This window comes from Pelodiscus sinensis, chromosome 4 (genome assembly GCF_052426305.1).
Source record: "Pelodiscus sinensis isolate ZL-2025 chromosome 4, ASM5242630v1, whole genome shotgun sequence".
Taxonomy (NCBI): Eukaryota; Metazoa; Chordata; order Testudines; family Trionychidae; genus Pelodiscus; species Pelodiscus sinensis.
The window spans coordinates 117,169,091-117,194,891 of record NC_143055.1 but is presented as its reverse complement, the minus strand read 5'-3'; the positions used below and the strand labels follow the sequence as shown (position 1 = coordinate 117,194,891).

The 25,801-nt window shown below is 42.3% G+C and overlaps 1 protein-coding gene across 7 annotated transcripts in view; it reads left to right on the top strand.

The window, feature by feature from the left end:
- Positions 1 to 25,801, top strand: part of PDLIM5 (PDZ and LIM domain 5) — a 220,630-nt gene that overhangs the window by 39,740 nt on the left and 155,089 nt on the right. For all 7 annotated transcript variants that reach the window (XM_075929620.2, XM_014576356.4, XM_014576355.4 and 4 more), the window contains one exon: positions 21,861 to 22,012. In XM_075929620.2, coding sequence (XP_075785735.2) covers positions 21,861 to 22,012 — 152 coding nt within the window. The remainder of the gene's footprint in view (positions 1 to 21,860; positions 22,013 to 25,801) is intronic.

Genomic DNA, 25,801 nt, shown 5'->3' with positions numbered 1-25,801 from the left:
GGTACCACACAACATTTTGATTGCAAAACCCCGAAATCAACATTAACTAGATTAAAAGCTGGCTAATTGATAGGTCTCAAATGTAACTGTAAGCAGGGAATCAATATTTCATAAGTCTTTTTCCGGGGGTCCTGCAAGTATCTGTTCTTTAGCCTTAAGTTAATGAACTTTTTATTTATATCCTTGACCTGGAAGAAAAATAAAATCCATTACTGATAAAGTTGGCAGATAACAAAGAATTGGGTGACTAATAAATAATGACAAGAACAGGTCACTGATTCAGAGCAGTCTGGATAGTATGATAATCTGGGAACAAGCAAGCAATACATGCTTCAATATAGCTAAATGCAAATGTATTCATTTAGGAACAAAGCATGTAGCTCATACTTAGAGTGGAGGATTCTTTCCTGGGAAATCTGAGATCTGAAAAACATGGGGGTCATGGTCCATGGTCCCTCTAACTTTTTCCATCCATGTGCAGAATAAATTTTATGTATATGAAGATGTGCTGATGTGTACCGCCAATAGAAACACATCCTGCCAGCTGTGGAAAGCTGTGGGCACTCTACTAATTAGGTGGGTGGCATTTGAATCTCTCCCGGGCAGCCGCCCAAGCACTCATCTTACAAGAAACACTGGTCATGGTGGTTAATCAGCTGAATATGATCTCTGAATGCTGCTGTGGCAAAAAAAGAGCTCGTGCAATCCTGGGATTCATAAAAAAGAAATTGAGAATAAGAGTTTAAGAGGTTATTTTACACTGTTGTGGTTGATGCTGGAATATTATGTCCAGTTCTGGTCCACAATTGAAGAAGAATGTAGATAAATTGGGCAGGGTTCAGAGAAGAGCCACAAAAACGATTGAAGAATTAGGAAAACATGATTTATGGTGATGGACTTCAAGAGCTCAATCTATTTAATTTAATAAAAGGAAGATTAAGGAGTAACTGCATTAAGTCTGTAAGTACCTGTGAGTATTTTTAAATCCAGATTGGATGTTCTGTTTAAAAGAGATTCACTAGGAATTGTTTTGAGGAAGTTCCACGGCATGTGTTCTACAGGAGGTCAGGTTAGTTGATCAAAGTGGTTTCTTTTGGCCTTAGAATCTATGCAAAGCTAATAATTTCAATGGATGCAAGGGACCTACTGCTTAATAAAAAGATGCTTAAGGATCTGATTTGGAGAAGAATTGAATTCAACTGATGACTATTGATAGGGATCATTTCCCATTATGTCCCTCAACCCCACAAAGCCCCTTAAACAATGTACATTCTGTATAAACACAATAAATGTTTGCATGGGTGTGAAATGCACTAGGAATATTAAGGGTAACCAGTTAACTGGCTGCTCTGGTGGCCCCATCTTTTGCATGACTCTGAGTGCCAGTTAAACTGGTTAACACTTTAAACGGGATTTTTTATCACTTGAACGCATAGCTGTAAACATGATATTCTTGGTATCAGACTATGTTCATCTTCATGCTTGTGCAGTGCTTGTACAAGCAGGGTGTAATTTTACTGGAATGACCGCAGAGATTGAACAGATCTCCTCTGTTGGATTCACATTTCTCTTTGGGGTTCACTGTGGTGCTCAGTCCAAACCTTAAATGGAAGACAGGATAGCTTTTACCGCTGTTGGTGGTCAGCAAGGAACAGATGGATATTGAAACGAGTTCTTAATCTCTGTTCCTCATGGTTTTTCATGCGACATTCATGTGCTTTTATAATGTAAGGGAAGAATAAACAGTATGTATCTTCCAAAATCTCCCCTTAGAACTGAGATTGTAAATTCCTCTAGGAAAGTAGCATATGTTAAATAGGGGATACACACCTTTTCTGACTATTTTAAAGCTTTTTACACCGATGAGATACACTGCTCAGTATGAAATCATTGTTCAAAAGGATATTTACGTTCTGAAAGTAAAAGAGGACCTTCAGGTCTCCCTAGCTTCTCTTCTCCTTATACTACAAAGAAGTTGTGAAAAATTAAATGCATTTTGGAAGCATCTGGAATTTTTTTGCATTTTTGCCTAATCAATGTTATGGAGAGCTTCAGGGGGTAGCCGAGTTAGTCTGTTACAGGGGGGGAAAAAACAGCAAGCAAATGGTCTGGTAGCACTTTATAGACTAACAAAACATGTAAATGGTATCATGAGCTTTCGTGGGCAGAGTTATCTACTATATATTTTGAAGAGTTGGTTTCCTTGTGGATTTGTTTGTGCAAAATGAAGTCATACTTAGCAATTAGATAGTTACCAAATTTTGCATAAATAGTCCTGCCACTTAAATTAGCTGAATGCATAACTTTTTACACCACACTGTGCAGGGTAAAGGGTTTAAATAATTTATTTTTATTTTTCATCAGAAAAAAGTCATGACTATTTTTTATTATTATTAGAATTCATAAAAATATTTGTTAATACAATTAAAATCAAGTCACCTATTAAACTGCCACTTTAGTGCAAAGAAAACTTTTACTGTTACAATTCACAATGAAGTTAGTTACAGAAAGAGTAATGGAAGCTTTGAGTTTCAGATTCAAATGTACTATGTATGGTAATTATTCAATAAAATGAATAATGTTTGAAGTTGAAATCCTACAAATTTAAAAATGTTTTTACTTCCCTTTTTCAAGCATATTAATAAAAAATTCTAATATATAAAAAACTTTCCTATAAATGTAATCTACATAAACTGATTTTGTCTGTTCAAAGGTGAGCCTCACCTGCTAGTTTACTATAATTAAAGAAATACCTTTTAAATTTGCATTTTCCTCTGATAACTCTATACTTGCTATAGTGAGAGGGGGAAAAACCAACCTAAGATTACTGTTACTAAGTAAAAAGGGGGGGGGGGGGTTTCTTCTGTACATTCAGTTAATTTACTTCAATTCCACAAATACTTAGGCATGTGTTTTAAGTTCGTCCTGATTGAGCAAAGCACTTATGTCCCGCTGAAGCTAAATCACTTGTTAGAGCGCTTTGCTGAATAAAGTTTTTTGTGTTTCTTTGTGGCTAAAAAACCCTATTTCTGCAGATTCACAGTTGTGACACACTAACTCACTTTCACTTGGGGGAAGGGAGCTGAAAGCACTCATTTTTTTCATATTCTTTTACTCCCTCCTTGCAATGGCTGTGTTTGGAATAGGAATTGTCGCAAGCTTCCATGTGTGGTAATGCTAATCGTTACAGCTAAGGGCTTGGAAAGTTGCTGAAAAATGACTAAAGCATAAACAAGCCCTAAACCACCAAACTTAACCATTGTTTTTCACTTTTTCTTGAGGATTAGATATTTTTGGTGGAATCTTTACAAATTTCCTCTGGATACTATCTTTATTTTTGGTGGCATTCTCATTTTTTTTTTTTCTCACGAGTTCTTTATTTTAACCTTTCTTTCCCTGAATCTTTGTTTAGAGGTGACTTGATCTCTAACAACTGGAAGTATATGGGAACTTTGGAAGAGTTGCATTCCCCTTAGGGTTATCAGGTAGATCCCACCAAAAAACCGGACACACTTGATCATGGGGGGGGGGGGGTGGAAGGAGGGACCGGCCGGGAGGGGGGCAGGGTGGGAAGAAGAGCTGGCCGGGGGGGGGGGGGAGTCCGGGGGCTGCGGGGCTAGCCAGGAGGAAGGGAGAGGGCTAGGAGGAAGGGGGGCCAGGAAGCAGAGCTGGGGATGGTTGGGGGCCACAGGGCTGGACAGCAGGAGAGGGAGGCCGGAGGAAGGGGGGCGGGAAGTGGAGCTGGTTGGGGGAGGGGATGCAGCCAGAGTCCAAGGGGCTGTGCCCCTGGCAGGCACTACTGCGAGTTGGTTGTAGAAGCCGGGCGGGGCTGGGATCCCCTACTCCTGCCCGGCTTCTGCTTGTAACCAGAGGCTCCCAGCTGAGAGGTGGGGCCGTGATTGGGGCTGGGAGCCTCTGGTTGTGTGCAGAAGCCGGGCGGGAGGAATGGCTGGGAGGAATGGCTGGGAGTCCCAGCCCCTGCTGGCTTTTGCACACGACCAGAGGCTCCTAACGCCAATCGTAGCACCACTTCTCAGTTGCTCTCCCGCCCCCGCCAGGGTTCTGTCCGGAGCCCAGCTGGGAATTCAGAAAATACTGGACATTGCTCATGTCCGGTATTTTCTGAATTTTTCTACCGGTCAGATGGTGCAAATACCGGACTGTCCGGTAGATACCCTAATTCCTCTGTAAACTACAAGTATGGTAGATCATCACCTTGGTGCAGGAGGAAATGAGATGGCTATTCGAGGAGGAGGTTAGGTAGTCTGAGACCAGAGAATATGAAAAGTGTCAAATTCTGTTCTGCTGTCATAGAAAGAATAGTTCCTAAGCATATTTCCATAATTGTAATAAAACAAGACAATTGTATAGGGTTAGGAGTTCTCTGATTTGCTCCTGTTCTATGTTCTCTCCGATGTGGTTGTTATATCCTGGATTGAAATGTAAAACAAATAAAAATACTTAGATACTGTGTCATGTTAAAATATCAGAGGGGTTCCTCTTACATAGCTTATCATTTCTTTTAGTGCTTTCCCCTGCATAGGTAATTAAAATTATTCTTAATGTATTACAAGTGCCAGCTTAAGCTATTCTTGCAGAATAGCCTCAAGGTAATTATGTAGTTGAAACACCAAATGCTCCTAATATGACTGATCAAAATTGTAACTGCCCTGTTGTGGTGGGAATGGAGCTGCAGCCTGTATCTGTATTTTATTTGTCCCATGGGTCATACTTCTACATGTATTTTTAGTCCATCTTTATTGGTAAATAGCTCCAGAGAGAGGCATTTATATACAGACTCAAGAGATTGTAGAAGGAAGGGAAACTATGGGCTTGTCTACATTGGCAAGTTACTGCCTCTAATTTTCTCGCTCAGGGGTGTGACAAAACACTCCTCCATCACCCACCCCCAAGCACAGTAAGTTACAGTGCTGTTAGCTACTTCCCTCATGGAAGTGGTTTACCTACAGAGCTGGGATGGGAGAGCTCTAGTTAAACCACCGTGACCACACTGCTACATTTAAGTGCTGCTATGGCAGCACTTAAAACTTTAACATGCAGACAAAGCCTATGTAAAGGTCCGAATTTATGTGTTAGTGCCGGATATTGTATTTTTGGCCAGTATAAAAATGAATGTGAAACAGCTTAAATATTGGGTCCAGATCCAGTTTGGAAAATAACCAGATTCCTTCTAGAGGTAATGATGCACTACTTAATTTGGCAGACCTGAATAATTAATAAAATGTGTTTCCCAGTTGTTTCCTTGGGCGTCAGTACATAATATTATTCTGTCCTACTGATAGGACTAAAATCAAGCATTGTATAAATAATGTGGAACTCAGAGATTGTTTTGAATTTTTATTTCCTTTGCTTAGAAACATGAAAAGATGGCTATAAGAAATGTATTTAAAACTAAAAAGGTCTTTCCTTTGCTTGTTAAAAAAAAAATCACCTTGTGATTCATAACATACTTAAATTAAAATGCATGACTTTTTAAAAAAAATACCCAGGATATCACCTTGAAAATTTAGCTGACGCTTTGATAGGTAACCTTCATTTTTGGTAATAGAGGAGTGGGAATCACCTGTAACTTTAAAAAGGGCATGTATAAAGTGAAATGGATGGTTGCTGTGCATCTGTACAGTTGCCCTGATATTAAATGTAGCTTAATTGTTTCTTCTCTGCAAGGGCTTATCTTCACTAGAAATGTTTGCCAGTAAATCTTCCCAGTGGAGATGCAGCTTGAAATTGGCCTGCCCCTGCTGTACAGCATGATATGTCCCACTGGCTGGATCCAGCCCGCAGACACCCTGCTAGGACTCTCGAGCACAGAGCAGCCACTGCTTTAAGCAGCTAGCTGCTCCATGTGGCTCTGTACTCCCAAGGGAAGGCTTCCTGTGATCTCCCAGCCCACTCCTCAGCTCCTATTGGCTGGAAACAACGAGGCAGCGCATGAAGCCTCTTCTCCCCTGTTTGGAGCAGAGAGCCACATGAAGGGAGCAGCCTGCAGTTTTAAGCAGTCTGGGGCTGCAGCAGGCAGGGAGCCCATCGTGGTTTTGAGTGCTGCAGAGTTGCTGGCCGGGAGCTGCTTACATAAATGCCTCCCAGCCAGAGCCTGCCTCTGGTACCACAGCCCCTCCCAGATCACCTCGTAAATACTCTGCATCGTTCTGCCCCAATGACAACTCCCTACACCTGTTCCCCAGGCCAGAATCCTCTCCTGAACCCATAACTCCTCCTGCCTCAGATGACAACACCACCCCTTTCACCCAGACTCCCTCTCAAACCCCACACCATCTCCTGCACCCCAATTCTCAACTATGTGCTCCCTTCTGCACCCAGCCTCTATCCTGAGCCCCACACTTCCTCCATTGAAAAATGTGGCCCTTGACCACTTACCAAAATTTTGGAGTGACCCCCCCCATCAAAAATTGCCCATCCCTGCTGTACAGTATAGCTGTCAGGGTTACAATGTGATTTCTCACCCAACACACACTCCTAAATGGCATAACTGTGCCAATAAAAATGTAAGTATAGGCCAGGCCTATGACATTTTCCTCCCCTCCTAGCAACCGAAGAATTGTGGCATAAAATTCTGAACTTGTAGGAATAAATTATAAGATGCAAGTCACTTTATCATAACTGTAGATGGTTGGAGTATCAAAAGAGCTATCTTCTTATAGAATTTCAGCTCCTCATGCTCCCCCCGCCTTACCTTATAATGAGAGGAGGATCTTGCAGGATTTTGAGTTGCAGCCGTGAAAATAAGATGACTCCAGTTACTTTTCTTGGTGCTGTAATTCAACAAGGCTATGTGCAGAGGCACTGGGGTTAGCTATTTGCCGACTCAGTAAGAAAAGAACTCTGTCAATTTGCACTTATGTCATGCTTGTTGAAGGTCATCATGGCAATCAAAAGGGCATGAAAATTTTTACTGAGATTTCAGTTCCGTAGAAGATAATGTCATTACTCTTGGAAAGCTTTCCTACTTGCTGCGGGCAAATAGATTTTTTTTTTCATGTTTCTGCCTAAATTTAAAAATAGTTAAAATCTTCAGTGCACTTGTCATTGAGACTACACCGAGTGCTCATTGTTTAGAAGGGTTTTGTTTTTATAATGCATCTACTATTGGAGGTCTATAAACATTAAATAGCATTTAATCTGGAATTATGGAAGTAGTAAATCAAAACCACATTTCATACTATAAATTTAGCAATGCAAACATCTATGGGCCATCCCTGTATTTTGCTGAGCTTGGATTGGTGTTTTCATGTGTTAATTAGAAATAGCTGGGATAATTAGATAACATGTAGCTCCTTCAAAATGTTACCGTATGTGTGTGTGTGTGGTGTGTGGTGGGTTTTTTTCTTTTTTTTTGTACTGTAAATGTCTGCTAGTCTTCCTTTGGCACACACAGTCCACCAAGAATTAGCATCTAATTTCTCTCCTCTGAGCATCTCCCCATCCCTACAATCTTTGTTCAAAAGCTTGTACTTGGTTAGTTACTAATAAAGAACTGTGTAGTGGTGATTTTTTTAAATAGAAAACATACTTATCTATTCTTATTAACAAAGTTAAAGAATACAGATTGATGGGATCTGCAGTATGTTTATTGTGCACAGTTGATTTAAATGTTCCATATGTTTGGAAACACTTCTTTATCTGTGTTTTCTCTCCATTGTTTTACTGTGCTTTATGTTTAACCATTTTTTGTCTCAACAAAGGAATGTGCTAGTCATATTGCAATTTAATAAAGTTCCTGCCTCTCAGCTTGTTTTTCTGATACATCCTTGTGGATACCCTGCTGCCAGATCAAAACTTGACCTCTTCTTTTTTTTTTTTTTTTTTCATCTTCCTGCATGTTCTGTCACAGTTGATACCAACATTGTCCTCCCAGCCAATCAGGTCTGTAATCTAGACATTGTTTTTAACTCCATCCTCCCAATGGGACTTGTTTTCAGATTGTATGCATGTCTTACTGCTTCTTCCTGCAAGATATGGTCTTTATTTTCTAACCAGCTTGCAAAAGCTCTCACCCGTCTATTTTATATTGCTGTCATCTATGGATACTGTAACTTCTTCCTGACTATGCCTATGACTAGTGCAGCCTTGCTAAGGGCTGCTTTCTGCTAGGAAACTAAAAGTGACATAGCCATTAATATGTAATGAGAAATTTCCAGCAGCAGTGAGTTGTGAAGTGTTCTTGCTACTAACTGGCTAAGATCATGTGATATGAAATTGTCAGATGTTTTAAAATCGTGTTTCTTTTTTTTCCTCTGGTGACTTGGCCTACTCGTGTCAGACTGTTTCATTGTTGAACTGAACTTTTAATAACTGTTGATTAACTAGCTTTAGGTTAATATTAGGAATAGTGTGATGTTAAAATTTACCAGCTGCAGTGTCATCTCCTGCTCCTTGCTGCTTAGTTGTCAAATGACAACAATGCATCTCTGTCCTGTTACTTGATTTCACTAAAGACCAGTCCAGGATTACACTTAGATTTAATAAATCAAAGCTGCTATTGGATCAAGTGAAAAGGGAATGAAACTCCTTCACACGTGGGCACACACATTCATGCATTCAGAGACTCATATGCTTACACACACAATGTGAGTTGCACAGAGAGAACCGAAGAAACCAAGCATGGTGGATTTGGTATATCTGCCTGCAGTCACCAATCCAGGCCAGCAAGCTGATGGTATGGCCCATGGTCTGCATGCTCTCTTCTCTTTATTGATCTAAGTGGTCCTTGTTACATATACTGAGTTCTCTCTCTTTGTCCATCACTGAGAGCCCCACCCAGACCTCATTTTTCTCATGCATATTAATTCCTTCTCATCTTCACTGCACCTCAGTTTCTTGCCTTTCTCCTATGCAAGTGAAGATTACAATCAGACCTCATGTAGCGCTTGGCTTCAAGTCTGTAGCCTCACTGCTCCTCTCCACAAAGGCGCAGACATTACCTTATTCACACTCTCTCACAACTTACATGCACCCAGGCACTCCTTTGTCACAGGATAGAATATTACAGAATTTAGATTGTACAAGCAATAGCTGGAATTTACAAAGCTTGCAAGAAGTTGCAGAACTTGGAACATTAGGTGAAAGCTAACAGTATCAGAGTTAAGGGACTCACAGTGGCTGAAACTGACATAACTTATGTAACTTAACTCTCAGTAGTGCTGACTTAGAATAGCAGAGAGCCTTGCAACTGGCAATAGCTGAAACTAACATGACTTACAATACAAAAAGTTACATGTCTTACATTCACATTATACTGATTTGGGTGGAAGTTTTACGCAATATATCCTTTTAATTTCCTTATTACATTTTTGTAAACTGTTTCTCCCCTGAAGTCAATTTTTTTCTCCAGATTGAAAAGGGTCAGTTGTTTAATATTTATTCATGGACATTCTTTTCCAAGTCTTCAGTCACTTTTATAGATACCATTTGTCCTCTCGCCAACTTGTCTATGAATGAGAATTCATTAAAAATTAGTTTATTTTTTTTCATGCTGTGTTCTGGAAAACACAAGAAATTGGAGACTCTTTATTTCCAAAATAAGAGAGCTAAGGGGTCTTTCAACAGTGAGAAGGCAGTTTGGTGAGATTTGTCAGGAACACAAATGTCAAAATGAAAAGCTTACCCTATGAGGTTAGAGTTGTTCCTCAAGCCATATCCCTTCAAAATTAGCAAGAGGAGCTGGCATATATTAAGTTAATGATTAAACTGCATCATATAATCCATATCGGCATTTGCTCAATTGAATTTGATTAATTAAAAGAATCTTGCAGAGGAAGATGAGAGAATGTTTCATGTTTACATCGTCTTAAACTGGAGTACAGAAGGAAGGTGGTGGATCTGTTCAGTTTCAGAGACGATGTGACCATAGCTATATGCTCCCTTCCTTCTCTTCAAACATGCATTGATGATGATAAATGCAAAGTAGTGTGTATTAGAAAACAAAATGATGGGGACTAAATTGGCTGTTAGCACTCGAGCGAGTTCTTTGAAATCATTCACTCAATTTTCAGCAACAGTCCAAAAAAGCAAACAATGTTAGGAATCATTAAAAAGGGATAGAAAATAAGACAGAGAATATCTTATTGACTCTAAATCCGTGGTATGCCCACATATTGAATACTGCACACAGATTGGGGATGTCTGTGTATAGTCAACTACTGATAAACCCAGGCTTATCGGTTAATCCTATTGACTACACACATTTCCTCCATCCACCCCTTGCTACTTCTATATCAGAGGTGAGGGAGGCAGGATATGCGTGGGGAGCCTGCTTTTAAGGCACAGAGGCAGCGGGATAGGGGGTGGCAGGCAGGAGCCAGCATATGCAGAGAGCCTGTGGAGCCGCTTTCCCCCGCACCCCCTCGTCTGCGGCCTTTTTATCAGAGGTGAGGGTGGGGGAAAATCAGGAGACAGTGCTCTGGGGAAGCCGGCTTAAAAGCACTGTCTTCCGTCTCCCTCCCCCTGTGCCCCGTGTAAATGTGAAACCGCTACAGTTTCAAGCGGTTAAACAAAATACAGGACTATGTAGCACTTTAAAGACTAACAAGATGGTTTATTAGATGATGAGCTTTCGTGGGCCAGACCCACTTCCTCAGATCAAATAGTGGAAGAAAATAGTCACGACCATATATACCAAAGGATACAATTAAAAAAAATGAACACACATGAAAAGGACAAATCACATTTCAGAACAGAAGGGGGATGCAGGGGAGGGGGGGGAAGGAAGGTGAATGCCAGTGAGTTAATGATATTAGAGGTGGGGAAGGGGAGATGTCTGTGAGTTAATAGTATTAGAGGTGATAATTGGAGAAGCTATCTTTGTAATGGGTAAGGTAGTTGGGGTCTTTGTTAAGTCCCCTGCGGAGAGTGTCGAATTTTAGCATGAATGCCAGTTCAGAGGATTCCCTTTCAAGTGCAGATTTGAATGTCTTCTGAAGTAGGATGCAGGTGATTAGCGGTTAAACATTTACACAAATACCTAATAGTTAACATCTCTAATGTGGATGTGGTCACCTCATCTCAAAAAATATATTTGGTGCTGGAAAAATTCAGGAAAAGACAACATATGATTAGGGGTTTGGAACAGCTGCCATATGAGGAGAGATTAATAAAACTGACTTTTCAGCTTAGAAATGAGGAGGCTAAGGGGGATATGAGAGAGGTGTGTCTGTAAACTCATGTTTGGTGTGGAAAAAGTAAATAAGGAAAGGTTATTTAGTTGTTTCTATAACACCAGAAGTACAGGTCACCAAATAAAATTAATAGGTAGCGGGTTTAAAAAAAACAAAAGGAAGTACTTCTTCATACAATGCCAGAGGACATTGTGAAGACCAAGAATTTAACAGGGTTCAAAAAAGAACAAGAAAATTCTGGGCTAGCTGGGCCTTTGTTCTGACCCAGTATGGCTGTTTTTACGTTGTTGGAGAACAGTAATTACATCAACTACAGGTCTATTTTTGCTTATCTTTATGTATATCTACATATGTTCTCCATTTCACAGAGATTTCATCTGTCAAATGAAAGATAAATGGGGAAGGTAGGGCACGGAAATAAATCCCAGCAATAATTTGCTTTTGTAACTTCGTAAACTATTTGTTAGAATCTTCCAAATTTTCTAAAATATGCACAAAACCAAAAAATTTTGGTCTTGCAGACAATATGCAGCTGCTTCTGGTGATAGTCAGGTGATGGCTGATGGGATGCTTTCTGCAAAGAGTACATAAGATTGTTGGCAGCACTGGTTGCACTTTCTGCAATAAACGTGCCAGCAAGCAGAACTTTTTTTCATGAAAATTGTTGGGTAATGTGATATCTCTAGCAATTCTAAGTAGTATCATGCTTAGGCCTTGTCTACACTGGCTTACTTTGTCACTAAAAACTGACTTTTGGTGACAAAATAGAATATTTACCCTGCAATGTGACTTTTACAGGAAAAGTACCCACTTTTGTTGACAAAAACTAGCCCCGTAAAACTTTTTTCTTTTCCCCACCCTTGATTGTTGACAAAGAGCCAGTGTGGACTCTGCTGTTTTGTTTTGTTGCAAGAACTGGCTTCCAGCAGTATCCAGGATGGCTCTGCTCAGAGTTTTGTGATCTCTGCTGCCCTGCAGGCATGCCCCTCTTCCCTTTCAAAGTATCTGACAGCTGAGTGAGCTGGTCCATTTCGGGAGCAAAGAAAGAACAAATAATTGGAATACTCTTGTTCTGCCCTGTTAGGAACACAGCAGGAGGCAGACTGCAGCTGCAGGGGAAGGACTGGAGAATCTGCTGTGCTGCTTTGATATTCTTTAGCACGGAGAACTCTCAGAGCTACAGGAGAATCCCAAGAAGTCCAGGGATCAACTCTGCCTTCCCACAACGCTGCACAGTGGGATGTTTACCCACATTGCTTTGCTCTATCTGTCGACAGGGTACTAGCAATGTGACCATGAAATATTGACAATGGGAGGTAGAAAAAACGGTTTGACTTTTGGCAACTTTTGCATGTCAACAGTATTTTCATCACCATCTTTCCCAGTATAGACATAACCTTAGAGGTTGAAGTAATTTGTGCTGGTGGTACAAAAAAATCTGGAAGAGATGAGAGTACCCATTTATATGAACTTCCCAAACTAGACCTAGTGTAGAAAAGTTAGATTTAGGGATGTAAAAATATGTGCATGTATATAAATAAATATTAACTGTGTAACTGATTAAAAATGTTATCGGTTTCATCGTTTGGCCTGTGGCAGGGCTGTTGGCCACTAGGCCACCCATGCCACTTTAGCCAGGCTGAGCCCACCATGCCACACAGTGGGCAGGAGAGCTGCTATAGTTGGGTCCCGTGCCATTTAACTGGCTACTGGTAAGCATCACCCATTCACATTCCTAGTTAAGTTGGTTTAATTTGTTTAGGATGTTTTCATTCCAGACTCTGCACCTTTCGAAGAAATTAGGCAGTAATCTTTTACCCCTTGGATATATTATCTCAGATCAAAGAGCAGATTAATACTAATGACTCTCAAAACAAAGAAATAATCTTGGGAGAGAAGGCTGCCAGTTAAAATAAGTGGAGCTCTGAGGCATGTTTGTATTATGAGAACACAAGTGAATTGCTTCGTAAAGAATAGTGGGATCTTAAATATCTGTCAACACTTTAGCATTTAATTAAACAGACAAATAGCATCCAAGGGCTATGTATATATTGCCCCAAGATTTTCCCTGATTGCTGCTCTTCCCCGTCCTTCCCCCTACACATCTTAAAATCATCCATAAATGTCAGGCTTCCTCCTTAGACACAATCATTTTTCCCTTTCCATTAACTGATTGGTGCACATACGGATACATCCGTGTGGATGGAAGCTTTCCTCTCACTGAATATGAAAGTTGAAATGTATTTGACTGATTTACGTCAGTACTCCAATGAACTTCATTGGGAATATATCCATAAGTAAAACACACAAGTTCTGTCTAATTTGCTTTCTTCATTAGAAGCAGTTTTAGCCTCCATTTCAGTACCTAACTGTAAATCGCATTAACTTTACAATTCATAAAGTTGTGTATTGCTCTTTATTATGTTAGATTATAAAATGAAACCGGGAAGTTATTTCTGTGACACTAACAAACACAAAATCAACCCTTTGGGAAAACTTGCATTTCTGCTTGCTTACTCTGTCCCATCGACTGAGGGGGTGTCAGACCCTGTCAGTGTGGGACACAATGATGCTTCCTCCATGGGAGCGGAGCTGGCCGGGGCTGCTGCTGGCTTCCAGGGAGGCTTCACTGTGAGCTCTGCAGTTGGCTCCCCAGGGATGCCAGCCCCACTTGTGAGGAGCAAGCATGTAACCTGCAGTTGCATGGTGGGAGGGGCAGACTGGGCCATAAAGGCAGCTCTGGTGGCCCACTTGATGCTGGAGCAGCCCCCTGCTGGAGGCAGACGGAAAGCTGCTCCAGCCCCTACAGGTTAGCTATTTTCATCTCTAATTACTATAGAGTTGATCCTCATTTCCAAGCATTAACTTTGATGTGACGAGTGAACACTAGTAAACTCAAGGAATACTTGAACTATTAACAAGTGGCTGTATTCATTCAATTTGGGTGACTTGTTATTACAACAGACTTGTGTGCCTGGATTATGTAATGAGAGTAGCCCCGCTAGCTGCATGGTGCATGCTGTTAATCACAGAAGTCAGTCTTTGATTTCATAGAGAGCAGAATTATGTTCATATTTGCGTTTCCGTGGAAATGAGGTAGGGGTGTGTGTGTGTGTGTGTGTGTGTGTGTGTATTTTATATATATATATATATATATACACACACACACACACACACACACACACACACACACACACACACACGGTATCTAATTAAAATAAGTGCTCTTAATTTTGGACCTCATGGTCTTTAATGCTCCCATTGCATTCTCTGTAAGAATAGCAGTTTTAACCTTAGCTTCCTGACTCTCTTACAGCTCAGACAACAATATTCTGCCTCGTTTTTCCTCTTTCTGTTTCTGTTGTATACAGTAGAGCCCTGTTTGGGATTATTTTTTTAATCACGCCCCACAATATTAATTCCCATTCAACATGCTCCCTCATTGTGTGTTGAATTTTTATCTCGCTATTATGGCATTGGGAGCTGTTGGATTCCAGTCCCTCTGCAGGGCTTGAGTACAGTTTTTCCTTTCCTTCTCTAGCCTGCTGTATTAATGTTGCTGTGTCTCAGCCCAGAGGTGTCTGTGTGTTACTGGTGAATAAAACTGATAAGATGCCTTTGATCAGTGGGGTTGGTAGAGCACTTTGGGATCCATCTGGATGATATGTGTTTAAATGCCAGATGGCTATTTTTGGCATTGACATCTCAACATTTGCAAGAGTGTGCTATGTTAGTGTGCTGTTAATTTTTAAAGAGCCCCTGTGAATTCTGTTTCTTATAGTCTAATGAGAAAAAGAGCATGACACTTGCAGGTACTGTAAATGTCATTAGGCAGATTCCTGTCTGTGATATGTCATCGTTCATCAATAATGTTTTTAGAATAGCGTTTTCATGTGTGTTTTGTGATCACTTGAGTGTACACAAAAAAAACACATACAATACAATGTTTTGCCAGGGTGAACTTCACTATAAAGTTAGTTTCAAGTAGTGAATTATTTGTGGAAGCGAGGGTGCTCATAAGAGGTCATGCAAATAGTTTTATTTGACCGCAATATCACAGTATAAATTAGATTGTGCGCTTTTAATGTGCGCTGCATTTAGAATGCACTTGAGTAGACTTTGTAGTGGCAGCAGAGGTTGGCTAATGTTTCCCGTAAGTGATGCATTGAATTTGTCATGTTCTTTGAAGTTAAACTTGGCAGTTGGCTGACAAATGATTTATTAGTGTTTCCATGCCCCCTCCTAGATGTGCATAGTGAATACTTTCTTTAGCAGTGGGACATCATATATGCCCGCTAATCTGCCAGCAGCCATATCAACTCTTAGGCTATGTTCTCATTCGATCTCTCAAACAGCAGAATCCAGGCCAAATGTTTGGATTTGCCAAGGAAAACCTCGGTGCTGCAGGAACTCATGTACTGGAGATTGAGTTTGTGGTAGCCTGAGTCACTTGCTATTGACAATTGCTTTAGCATTGTATAGCATAACACTGACAGGCCCTCAATAGTGCCTCTCTTTTAAATGAGCCATTAAACACCAGTCCTGAAATCTAGTGGCCATTATGGTTGCTCCAATTCAGAGGTGAAGTGCAAGGTACTCATTGGTGAGTTTGTCAAAGGGAGTCTGAGTTTTACACTCTGAGAAGCTAAGAAAAGTATGGATGTCATTGTGTAGACGACTACCCAATTAACTAATAAGCCTGGGCTTATTTGACCTCATATATATAACTTATGACATTACACATCATTCCTACAGCAAGCCCATCAAGTGGTGTGTGATTAATCCTAATTGGTTAATATGCATTTATACCTAACTAGAGTTTGAAATCCATAGAGGTGAGTCTTCGTAAACACCAGATACTGAAGAGTGGTAATAGTCAGAAAAAGGGAACTTGTATGGGGCAGGAATGTAGTAAGGTGTTACCAATCTCATCGTGGGGGCATTCATAATCATATTTGCTTAGATCAGAAGGAAAAATTAAGACTTTGCTGCTGCTTCTACCATTGCAGATCTGACAAAACTATAGGGAAGGGATCTGGTTTGTTTTCTGATTATTGCATCTACAGAGTTAACAACAAAGGTGCAATTGCTAAATGTTTGATTGGTGTACAGAGATTTACCATGAAGGGCCGATCTACGCTGGGAACATACATCTGTATAGCTATGTCTTCCAGGAGTGTGAAAAATCCGACCCCTGTGAGAATAGGCTGCTTAGGAAGGGATAGGCCAAACCTCCCTAACTAAAGCACATGATGTTAGGGATCTGAACTGGATTTTGAAATGTCTCTTACCTCAGCATTTCTGTATCCCGCCTGAATCTAGAATTTGGGACAGTTTGGGGTGTTCAGATACAGAGTTCTGGTTTGAACCTGACTCTGATCCTGGGATCAATGACAGCTAAATTTTCACACAGCCATTTCTGTAAAGTCACTTTTTCTGAGTAAAATTGAAAGATGGGTAACTTGCCAGAAACACGCTTAACTTATACATTGAGGTTCCAGAGTTTGTGGGATAGCACTTGCAGTTGGCCAATAGGTGGAAGAGCTGTGTGCTCACGATACAAGAGGATTCTGACAGAGCAAGGGCCTAAAAGTACAGGGCCCATCATGGGTACACCTACATAGCAACTGAACACCAGAATCTGTCCTGGGTCAGGCTGACTCAGGCCACAGGACTGTAAAATTGCCGTGTAGATGCTTGGGCTGAAGTCTAAGCCCTGGGACCCCATGCCACAGGTCTTGAATTCCACTGTAAAGATACTCTGTGGGCTTGTCTATGTTTACAGTGAGAACCTCTCATGTTGGTACAGGACTCTTCTCTCTTCCCCCACAACAGACAGGGATAAGTCCTCCTGTAACATAGCATTGTCCACATTGAGGCTTAGGTAAATATAGCTACTTTCCACACTCCTGAGTAGTGATGTTAAACTGACACAAGTTAACCAAGCCTGAAACTGGAGGCTTGGCAAATGCCTAAGACAAAGCAGAGTTGTAAACTATATGTTTCGTTACATAACATTTTTTTTAAAAAAGCGTACTGTTGAATTTCACATCCAATATAGAAATTTAAGGATGAGTTAAAGTCTATATAGTAATAAATGTTTATCGTACCATTATATTGTTTTATGAAAGCTCTCCAACACACAAAATAAGCTAGATGTACTTATTTGTAAAAGCAGTATTAATTCAAAAGTATCTCTTTATTGGTGGTAGTTTTTACAGAAATTTGAGAACCACAGCACATCAACTTCTAAAAATAATTTATTTTGCCTTTTAACTTCCTCTCTAACTTGACTTGCAGCATTTATTCCTTTATATGTGGTCTGCCCTTATTGTTTTGTACATTGTTTATCATATTTAAAATTGTTCCAGCTCTTTTCAGATTTTGAAGGTAAATTGGTTTCTAAACAGTGCTAAAAGTGTAGACAGAAATGTAGGCCATTAATTGTGCAGTTGTAAACTGCACAATTAAATTACAAGTGTTTGAGTTTTGTGGCATTTTTAGCAGTTGAAACCGTATGTACACTAATGAATGCATAGGAGAATAACCAACAGTGACTTGCCTTAAATGTTTACAATGCTGGTTAGATTTTGGGCCAAGAGAAACCTTGAATTTATTTACAGAGCCGCCTCGTAACACCTTTTTATAGTTGGTTGTGTCAGCATTTCCATTATAAACCCCTTATTAGATTTCTTGTAACATAGCTGCATAAATATGATTTGGACTTAAATTTGGCATAACATGTCTTAGTTTAGAAGTGAGTGTTAAGGCTGGCTATCTAGCCTGCTAGCTGTGCCAACAGCATTGCTATACTAAGCACTATAATAATATATTATGGCTCTTCCAAAAAGTGCCTATAAGAAGCTGATTTAGCAAAGATTAGTTATTTGCATATGACTTTCTATTCCTGCAAAAGTAATGGGTCAGATCCTGAGCTGCACCAGAACCTGCATGACTCGTATGTATTTATTTATTTATTTATTTTTTTTGAGAGAGCTCTTTGAAGTGCCATGTGCTCCTCGCGGGTAGGGTGGGAGGAGACTTTGTGCGCTCCCCCAGGCCAATCAGGACCTGGGGACAGGTGAGCCACGTGAAGCTTCCTTCGTCCTGCCCCAGCCCTTCGAGGAGCACGTGGCACTTCAAAGTGCCAGGTGTTCCTCACAGGGAGGGAGGACGCTTCGCACGCTTCTCTGCCCCCAGGTCCTGATTGACCTGAAGGTGGAGGAGCGTGTGACGCCTCTTCCCGCCCTGCCAAGGGCATAGGTGCCCAATTGAAAGGGGAGGGGGAAAAGGGGCTCCACCACCCCCAGAACAATAATTGTCTGGGGGTGGGGAAGCCCAGAAGCATCCTGGCCTGCCCCTTCTGGTTTAGGCCCCCTCCCCAAATTTCTGAAGTGGCCCCTGGCCAAAAATGATTGCCCACCACTGGACTAAATCTTTGACTTCATGGCTTGCAGTAATCTGAGGGGTGGCTGTTGCCAGCAATGATTGGCCTCGGCAGGCAGGCAGGCATTATGCTATCTCCCTCTCTCTGGTCCTGGATGAAATGAGCTATCCAGACTGTATGTGGTATCCTAAGTCTAGTGGTAGGATATTTTAACTTTTCTGTTTCAGATCATTTCTGCAGTTTGTGAACAATATGCTTTTTATTAAGCAGGATATGTAATGTGAAATATAACTAGGTTTTACAGCTGTAATTTAGATTTGGTGGAAATGTACTCCATATTGTAAATACAGCACTGAAACTAATAACACCAAGATTCAGGGAGAGATTTATGGAAAGTTAGTTGGCTTTCTATCTAGCCTGTTCTGTTGTTTCAATTCCATATACTTTTTCTTCCATACGTTAACACATGGTATGGATGTGATTGCACTTCTGAAAAACAAAACAAAAACCTTCCGCAGCTTGGGATAGGGTTTCCTCCCTCCTAAGATGTTTCAGTTTTTTAGAGGTGTTCTCTATTTTCCTGGGCCATCAGCTCCATTGACTAGCTCAGCATTTCTCAACCAATGGTATGTGTACCCTTAGGGTTACGCAAGAGAAGTCTGGGGAGGGCGGTACATCAACAGAAGTGAAATTTGGCAAAAAATGTCCGGGATTTTGCCCTACCGAGGGGATCAGGGAGGGGGGCAGCAACCCTGATGCATGGGCCACATGCTGAAGGTTGCAGACCTCAGCAATGTACCTATAAAATAGGTGCATGCTACTTAGAATCCGGTATTTAGGCTTGAGAGATGTACATATACAGCAATAACACTTCAAAATCTACCAGTGAAAAGGGCTATACAAAAGGTAAGAATTATGGATTACTATTAATGAATTTGCAAAACTAGCCAAACATGCATAGGCCATCGAATCGTAGCTTGGAAGAGACCGCAGGAGGTCGTGGAGTCCAATCTGCATGTCTCAATGTATCTCTCCATTTCCCTTCCCCTGCAATGAAGTCACAAGGTGAAATGAGCACCTCTAGGGAGTGACTCATTTTTTGTCACCACCTGTTCTAGGTTGGGGATTAGTAATCCTTTGACTTGTTTTGGGTGAGGAGCTAGAGCAGGAGTCGGCAACTTTTTCAAACCAAAGAGTCAAACTACATCAAAATTCAGAAGAAGTGGTCAACAAAGAGCTATATACAAATGCCCATTTGCATGGCTGAAAATATGCAACTTAATATTAAGTGATATGATGATTAAAATATGAAATGTACTCACAGACTATGTTGCTGCATCTTTTTGCACATTTCTTTGAAGTTTACATCATAATTGGTCAAATCCAGCTTCATGCAGGCATTCAGGCTGTCTTCTCTTAATCTTATGGCAGTGAGCTGGAGATGTGGGAGTCAGGGTTGGAGTGTACAGGGGGCTCAGTGCACGGTGTTGAGGTGTGGGGGAGTTCAGGAATGTTATGGCAGGGAGCTAGGATGTGGGGATGTGGGAGTTAGGGGTGGAGGTGTATGAAGGGCTCAGGATAGGGGCTGATGGTGTGTGTGAGGTGCAGGAGGCAGGGCAGGGCACTGGGAGTTGGGAGTAGAGTAAATGGGGGTGAGGGTGGGACCAGATTACCTTACCTTTCCAAGGCTGGGTTGCCGTAGCTTGGCAGCAGTGGCTGGGTGAGTAGACAGACCAGGATCACTGCAACCAGATCATGGCTTACCCTCTTACCCATGCTGGAGGAGGGGGGACCGCCTCTGGTCAGCCCTTTCTGTGGCCAGATGGGGGCCGGACCATGGTGTCTACCCCAGGATTGGGGAAGGGGACATGATGCTGTGGCCAGATGGGGGCTGGGTCCTGATTGGGGCCTTGTTCTCCAAGCTACCATGGGAGCAGCTGCATTATGGCGTTGGCACATGGAGCAAGCCACCTGCCACATGGTCCTGCTCCGGGTGCAACCAGGCTGCCATCACGTGGCCCTTCCTGGCTGCAGCTCCAGCCCTGGGGAAGAGCTGAAGCTGGGGCCAGAGCAGCGTGGCTGCTCCTAGGGCAGGGCCATGTGGTAAAGCTAGGGCTGTGGTGTGGCTGCACTTGGGGCTACACTGCGGCCCCGGCCCCAGTAAAAGCCACACCATAGCCCAGCTCCAGCTCCGGCAGACAAGGCAGCCAAATATACCAAAAGAGCCATACTTGTTGCTAGGGCTATGAATGACTAGTCAACTAGTCGCTCCTCCCCCCCCCCCCCCACCATCAAACATGCTGACTCTATCAGAAAGAGGCAGCAAAGCCGAGGAAGAGAAGGGCGCTTCAAAGCGGCAGTGCCGTGTGGAGCCTGGGGTCAGTGGAGGAGTCCCTCAGACCCCAAGCTCCACGCGGTGCTGCCGCTTTGAAGAACCTCCCCCCCCCTGCTGCTTTTCTCAGAGACAGCAAGGACTAGTCTGTTGACTATTCGATAAGAATTTCAGTAGGGCACCAAGCAGGGATGTCAAATTGATTATTTCGCTAATTTGCATTGACTACTCGATTAGTCAATAAGGGCGCTTCCACCTAGGGCTATTGCTACACTTCAGAGGTGGAAGCACCCTTATCAACTAATCAAATAGTTGATGCAAATTGCATCGTTTATTCAATTAGCAAAATAATTAAAATTTAACATCCCAGGTTGGTGCCCTGCTAACCCATATTTGGCTCCTGAGCCATAGGTTGCCTACCCCTGAGCTATAGCTTGTTATTACTGGATGGGGTGGGCAGGGAGCGATGCTTAATTTTGTTTGATAGTTTGTAACTAGGGTGGTCATACTTTGCTTCACAATCATCAGAAAATATGGAAATAATTGTCAACTTGTACAATATGCTACCTCCTTTTTGAAGGTCTATAAATTGAGGGCTCTCAAACATATACCACTACTCGATAGCAGTTATTTGTTGGGAATCTCATTCACAACTGTACCTCACTTTCCTTCCCCTTTGGATTCTGAAACAGAAGTTGGCCCCTGGTTTCTTAGAATGGGTGTTTCCAAACCCTAAACTACTTTCTCTGTAAATATGCATAGTGGTAAATATGACCATAATCCCTTTTTATTACTGGATCAGAAAGACCGGTGCGGTTATAGAATAACCTTATGTGAGAGGTGTGTGCCTCTATCATCTGTGTAATGTGTGTTTATGAATACAAAATATAGGTACACATGCACATAACTGTGTCCTTATATTAAAAGAATAATAACATGCCCCATAGAAGAATGTTACTTACTCATTCAATTTGTGACATTGCAGTTAAGCGATTCTGGCAAGGCAGCTCGAGCAAATGTGGGGATAGGTGATGTGGTTCTCACCATTGATGGGACAAGTACAGAGGGGATGACTCATCTGGAAGCACAAAACAAGATCAAAGCATGTACAGGAAATTTGAACATGAATCTGCAAAGGTAAGTTGATTTTTTTTAAAGCTTTTAATATCTGCTGTTTTAAGAACAAGCACCTTTAAATCATTGGACTAAATGTGGGCAGTTGGTGGCTATAATTGAAGAATAATGGTAGTTTAAGTCTAAATATATTCATTGCATCTAGAAAATGTTTACATGGTTTCATTTCCTAACCGGGGAGGTGTCAGCCGACGGTCAGGGCAGTGTGTATGTGCTATACGCCCGAGACTTTAACTGCTGAGACCGGGATCCCTTGCAGCAGGCAACCTGGAGGAGGCTGACGGGTGCCCAATAAGTGTACAGGGAGAGCTTATAACACCTTAGATTTCAGCTGCTAGAATTCGTAATTCCTTCGCAGCGGGCAGCCTTGGGGAAAGACTGAAAGATGCCCAGTGGCTTCTGCCACCTGGGTGTGACACAAATCCAAACGCCCAAGCTCTCCCTATATCTGTCCCTTAAGACCGGCTGAAGTTCTTTTAAATTGTGCTTGGTTCTGTTACAGCAACTGAAGGAGTCAGGTTAAAACTTAAACAGTTGCAGGTTTATTAAAGAAGCTTATAAATCATATGGTTACAATGGCTATTGCTCTATTTCTTAACTACTAGCAAAATATAGATCTTAAAAATGGTTACAAAGAAGATAAAGATAGAAAAATAGAAATAATGGTACCAAGTAACAGCTTACTCTTTCTATGTGTACACTTAAGAAAGAGGACCACATCCAGGTATAATTTTTACCCCCTTCTGTGCCTCTCGACTCCAGCATGTCAGGCCGGGACCGGTCCCTCAATTCCTAGGAAAGACGAAAATACGAGGTGGGCGTCCCCATAGAACCTCGGGAGGTCAAACACCTAACCCGATCAGCAGGTAGAGGGTAGAATGACACTCAAAAGAGAGTGTTCTGCTGTACCACCTTTATACCCATGGGGTCACGTATTTCTCTTTCTTGTCTGTCATGCCAAATGGTGCTGGTCTGTCTGTCTTTTGTGAGACCAGTTCTTACAAGGGAGTTGTGAACTTAATTTACACTTTTAAGAGAGAGAACTAAATTGGAAGTACTGGGCATTCTTTTCTCAGTGGGAAATTCCTCTCCCAGGGACTGTGTGTGTTCGAATCAACATGGGTGCCAGCCTGGGCAGTCCTCGCAGCCTCAAGGCCAGCCTATTGCCTTAATCGCTCTCTCTCTCCTCACATCTATGTTTTCAGCTTCTCAGATCAGATGAGCCAGCATAGACTATGCTGATTTTACTGCTCCTTCTCTGCCCTGTATGCTTCAGGAACCTCAGAGAGGCAAATAAGATGGATGAGATGGGGGGTTGGGTCTGTCTGGCTACAGGAGGGAGGAAGGGCCCTCCACGAACCATAAAGATCCAGCCTGCCAAGCCGATGGATTGTGCCTGTGTCCGCCCTGCCACTCCCCAATCCCTAGGCCAATCAAGGCCTGGGGGCGGGGAGCGCTCAAAATCTCTTGTGTCCTGTCCCCACTCTGCCAGGGGCACGCAGCGGCTAAAGAGATACGCTGGCTGTTTTAAAAATATCTGGCATGTCTCTCTTTAGCCGCCATGGGGGCTAGGAGGAGAACGATGTCTTCCACTGCCCCACCCCAGGCCAACCTGGGTATGGGAGGGAAGCACAAGAAGTCTCCTGGACCCACCCCTTCTGCCTGTGGCGGCACCCCTTCTGAGGTGACCCGCGGCCACTTTGTCCACCCTGTCCTAAGCTGTGGTCAGACACACTGTAGGAGTCAGTGTTATGAACGCCAATCAGCCACATCCCTCCTTAAAGAATGCAATTATGTAGCTGCAGTGGCGTGTGCGTGCATGCTGTACTTAACGTAAACTATTAAAAACACTAGAAATTTGGGGAAAAAATTGATGAGATCTGCCTGTTTCATTTAAATTAAGATGCTTAAAAGCAGCCTTTTTTTTTTTCCTGAATAGTAAAGTTTTGAAGCTGTATTAAATCAGTGTTCATTTGGAAATTTTTGAAAGAACAACCATAACATTTTGTTCAAAATTATGAATAACCTCCATTACCAAAGTGTTCATAATTGAAGTTCTCCTGTAGTTGTCACTGTGTTAAAATGCTCCCCCCTTCTGGGAGCTTTGGTTTTGTTGTTAATATTGAATTGTATGGGATGTGAGCTGAACTCTTGTTTTCACAGGCTTGCCTGCTCCTGTAGTTTCTTCCTTCTGTGTGTTCAGCCCACGCCCTTCTCAAGCCTCTTTTTCTTCCCTTGTGTCTGGCTAGGACAAAGCTGCTCGGTTCAGCAGTTTTTTAAGCATGGCTTTGCCTCCAAAGCCCAACTGGTGCTAGCAGCAATAATGAGACACGTCTCCTAAATCACCTGCTCTCGGTGGATTTAGGTGACACAGTAGTTAAATCATTAGTGGGGAAGGAGACTCTATTGGACCCACAACTGGTAGGCCTGGTGAAGAATTTTAGGGAGAAAGGTTAGAGTCGTGGTGTCCAACCAGTTCTGAAACAGTAGCCACTCCTGCTATAGTGAACTAGCCACACTCAACAGGCCAAATAGCCATATATGGCTAGTGGTTAGCATGTTGCACACCACGGATGTAGAGAATGCCTTTGAGTCAGTATAACATTTCCCAGCTTGATGAACAGTGCTAGCCTGTTAGAGATGGTTTCTCAGATGTTTACAATCTTATGTTTGTATTGTGAGTCTATATCAATGAGTGTCAGGGGCAGTGACAGCCTCTGTGGGTCCCTGAGTGGGGCGGGAAGGAGGGCTGGCTCTGTGCTCCCGGAAGAGGCAGAGCCTTGCAGGGAAGAGGTGGGACACCCAACCCTCTGTGCTTCCCAGAGTGTGCTGCGCCTTCCCCCACTCTTCCAAGACCTCGGAGCTGCCCGGATCTCTCTGTGTGGCACTCAAGATGGTGATTTAAAGGGCCCGGGCAACTGCTCCCTTTTGCCTGATGAACATTCAAATAAAAAGCTTTGTGAACAGGCTACAGTGAGAAGGCTGCTACTCTGCAGTAATAGAATCATTTACAAAAGATGAAGCCTTTCTAAAGGGAGTAGTCCAGTGTTGCTTTTGTGAACACATACTTGGGGCTAAGGATGTAAAATCCTATTTAATCAGTTAACTGGTTAAACGTTATGTTTAAAGGGTTAACTGCTTTAACGGGGGGTAGGTGGGAAGTTGCTCTGGTCAGGATGGAACACACCTTGCCCCCTCCACTCTCATTGCAGGTGGAGACTACTCTGTCTGGGCTGGAGCGCCTCTGCCTGCAGTGTGCGGGGATGGACCTGCCACAGATGGGAGCTGTTCCATCCAGGCTGTCTTCTACCTGCACCCTACAGTTAACCGTAACCAGTAAGCATCACCCACTGAAGGTGTTACTTACTGGATAACCATTCACATTAAGAATGAAAGCGACTAGTAGACTAACCTACTATTAGTCTACTATTAGTAGGTTAGTAGGAGCTTATTGGTTAGCACTATTGACCAGTCACATTGTACCCCATACTGCGGCGGTATTGAAGGATGGGAGCTGGTGCACAAAGACGCTGCCTCGATCCCTGCTCCCGTCGGTGTCTGATCAAATTTCAGAGACCTGCGGGAGCAGGGATTGAACCAGCATCTTTGCGTGTCAGCTCCCCTGTCCCTTGCAATGTGGAGCAGCAGCAGGGGAGGTTATGCCGGGACCGGTGTGAGCCAGACTGCAGGCTGGAATTGACTACCCTTGTCAACTGATCGAGTTGTCAATAAAAAAAAAAATCTATCAATTAACTACTTGATTAGGAAAGTAACCACATTTTAACATGCTTT